The 3,289-nt window shown below is 66.9% G+C and overlaps 1 protein-coding gene across 1 annotated transcript in view; it reads left to right on the top strand.

Annotated features, from left to right (window-relative positions):
* The window catches only part of MNEG_11842 (Replication protein A DNA-binding subunit), a gene marked incomplete at both ends in the record, with an annotated part of 4,120 nt that extends 1,143 nt beyond the window's left edge, over positions 1-2,977 (top strand). The window contains 8 exons of the mRNA XM_014039684.1: positions 72-329; positions 751-804; positions 1,021-1,082; positions 1,346-1,442; positions 1,706-1,777; positions 2,057-2,149; positions 2,461-2,610; positions 2,924-2,977. Of these exons, the coding sequence (XP_013895138.1) occupies positions 72-329; positions 751-804; positions 1,021-1,082; positions 1,346-1,442; positions 1,706-1,777; positions 2,057-2,149; positions 2,461-2,610; positions 2,924-2,977 (840 nt within the window). The remainder of the gene's footprint in view (positions 1-71; positions 330-750; positions 805-1,020; positions 1,083-1,345; positions 1,443-1,705; positions 1,778-2,056; positions 2,150-2,460; positions 2,611-2,923) is intronic.
* Between the last annotated feature and the right edge of the window lie 312 nt (positions 2,978-3,289).

Below are 3,289 nucleotides of genomic sequence, written 5' to 3'. Positions count from 1 at the left end.
CCAACGGCGGTGGGTACGGCGCGCCCCCGCCCGCCTTCGGTGCGCCGCCCCCCGCCGCCGCCGCCGCCCAGGCAGGCGGCGGGTACGGCGCGCTGCGGTCGGCCGCCGGCCCCCCTGGCGGGGGCTACGGCATGGGCGGCGGCGGCGGCGGCCCGATTCAGCGCGCGGACGACGCGCGCGTCGTGCCCATCTCGGCGCTGAACCCCTACCAGGGGCGCTGGACGATCAAGGCGCGCTGCACGCACAAGGGCGACGTGCGGACGTACAACAACCAGCGGGGCGGCGGCCGCATGTTCAGCTTTGACCTGCTGGATAAAGAGGGCGGAGAGGTGCGCTGCCCGGTTGCATTACAGGGTACACTGGTTGCGCATGCAGTAGGCAATGGAGCCAAATTGCCATGGACAACGTGACGCGCCCTGGCCCTTGCCGCATGCGGAGCTGTCGCTGGTTACCGGCCTAATGGCTTGCGATGCCAGACGCGCATGCAATGTGGGGGACACCCCGCCCGCGGCCTCTCCCGTGCAGGACGCGCCCCGAGCTCCGATGCGCACCTTCCAACTCGCAAACCCACGCACCTGCCCTGGCGCCCGGGCTCCTCCCAACCTGACACCTCCCCGCCTTCACTTGCCCTCCCCCACTCCCCCCTCCTGGCCAACCCTAAACCCTAAACCCAATCCTCATGCTCCCCACCCCTCCAAAACGCCGTCCGGGCTGCCTTGCCCCCACTGCCCTCCGTGCCGCCCCCCAAAGATCCGCGTGACGGCCTGGAACGACCAGGTCGACCTCTTCTTTGGCGTCGTGCAGGTGGGGAGCCCCCGCGGAGCAGTCACACGGGTCGCAGGCGGAGGGGGGGGCGCAGGGCGCGCGGCGAGGCCGGGGCGGGATGATGCCGCTTCGGCGACCTTTGAGCGCCGCCGCTGCCGCTGCCGCGTGCGCCCTACCTCCCCGGACCCTTTCTCTTTCTTATCATCATCACTGTCAGTCTGATGGCCTGCTCCTACCCTGTGCACCCCCCCCCAGCCTGGTGGCGTGTACCTGCTGTCCAAGGGCAGCCTCAAGCCCAAGAACGCGCGCTTCAACAGGTGGGGGCCCCGGGATGGTGGTTGATATCCGAGCGTCCAACACACACGAGGATTTCACAGCGTGCAGCATCCGAGGAGACGGCAACCGATAAGTGTGGTGTTCCTCCAGCGCATGCTCACCCGTTCCCTTGAGCTCACAGCTTCGACCTGCTACCCTGCCGCCTCGCCTCCCCTCACTCACATCCCCGACCTCCCTCCGATAACAGCACGTGCCAATCCCTTCATCCCACCACTCCACAACCCACCCTGCGCCCCCCCCCCAGCACGCGCCACGACTTCGAGATTTTCATGGAGCGCACCTCAACCCTGCAGGCGGTGGCGGAGAACGAGGCCGCGGACATCCCCCACATCCAGTACCACGTGAGACGATTCTGTTTGCTCACAGCCGCCCCGCCATGACCCGCCACACGCTTTGCCCAGACCTGCGCACGCTTCCAGCCTCTCAGTAGCCACAGGCTGCCCCGGTCCCTTGCCCAAACTTGCGCACGCTGTCTGCCCCCAAATTGGATCGAAGCCCCCATGCCGTTGCACCTAGCTGCCACTCGGCTGTCTGCAACCCATGACACCTCCTCTCCCAACTATCCACCCCCCCTCTCCGCCTCACCACCCAACACCACCCCCAGTTCACCAAGCTGGCTGAGATTGAGCGGATGGACGCTCAGACCGTCATCGACGTCATCGGGATTGTGCACCAGGTGGGTGGATGGGCGGCGAGGGGTGCACAAGCAGTCGCCTTCTGTGGATGCATCTGTGCATGCTTGCCAACTCGCGCGCGTGCGTGTGTGTGTGTGTGTGTGTGTGTGTGTGTGTGTGTGAAACACTTTCACATTTGGTATGCCAGCGCTTGCCCTCCTCCTGCTGCACGATGAGGCAAGGCTGCGCATGTGCGGCTGCCAGGCAGGGCCCTATGGGTCAAAGCTGCACCCCCGCGCTGGTCAGAGCTCACGGAGCCTCGCTCCCTTCAATCCCGCCAGGTCAGCGCCCCCGCGCGCATCACGCGGCGCGACGGCACCGACACCGACAAGCGCAGCGTGCAGCTCAAGGACGACAGCGGCGCCACCATCGAGGTGGGGGCGCGGAGGGGGAGGCGGGAGGCTTGCATGCACATGCATCGGCGTAGCTGACGCGTTTTCATCCGCGGCGCATGAGCACCTGTCAGAGGGAAAGTTTGGTGGGGGGTGGCGCACAAAGGTGAGGTGATGCACACAGCTGGACCCGCTCCGGCCCCGCGCTGTTGCCCTGCTTGACGGCACGGCACAGACGTCATGTCGTCCTCACTTAACTCGCAGCCTCACACACTCCCCCACGGACACACACGCTGCGAAATAAGCTGCAAACTCGGCTGCCCCTCCCCTGCGCGCCCCACCCCCAACCGCAGCTGACGCTGTGGGACAAGCACGTGGCGCACCCTGGGCAGGCGCTGGAGGACGCGGTGGGGGGCCAGGGCCGCTGCCCCGTGCTGGCCTGCAAGGGCGTCAGAGTCGGGGACTTCAACGGGAAGAACCTCTCGACAATCAACTCGTCAACGGTGGGGGCCGCGGGGTCCAGGGTTTATGGCGCGCCGCTGGCGAAACAGAGCCGGTCGGCTGGGGCGTGTGACGCGGCCCGGTGGTCTAAGCTTGCCTCTCGCACCCCGTTTTTCCGCATTTTTTCTGCGATGCCCCGGACCCCCGCCCGACGCCGCACGCCGGCAGTCCAGCCCCTTGCCCTCTACGCTCCCTAACCTTTCCGTGCGCACGCAATTACATAACCAGCGCTGACTCTGCATCTAACACTCGTCACACCCGTCACCCCGGTCACCCTAATCACCCCCCTTACCCTCCTCACCTCCCCCCCCCCAGCTGACCCTGGACCCCCCTGACCTCCAGGAGGGCCGCATCCTGCGCCACTGGTGAGCCCCCCAGGCGCAACACAATAACGGGTCGAGCCTTGGGTGCGCCCAGGGCCCCACTTGCGGCCTCACTGATTGTTGCAATTGGTGGAAAACAAAACCATTACCTGAGTGGATGAATTTGGTACGCAAGTGCGCACCGAAGCGCACGCCTCAACCCCAAGCCTGACGGGCTTGTCCCTACTCCCCTTCAAGGTACGACGTGGAGGGCGGCGCACAGGCGGTCGCCGCACCCCTGAGCGGCGGCGGCGGCGGCGGCGGCGGGCGCGGCCCCGACCGGCGTGTGAGCCTGCGGCTGATTGACGAGGAGCAGATG

Source organism: Monoraphidium neglectum (assembly GCF_000611645.1).
Source record: "Monoraphidium neglectum strain SAG 48.87 unplaced genomic scaffold scaffold02933, whole genome shotgun sequence".
NCBI classification, from domain to species: domain Eukaryota; kingdom Viridiplantae; phylum Chlorophyta; class Chlorophyceae; order Sphaeropleales; family Selenastraceae; genus Monoraphidium; species Monoraphidium neglectum.
This window is presented reverse-complemented; position numbering and strand designations above follow the sequence as displayed.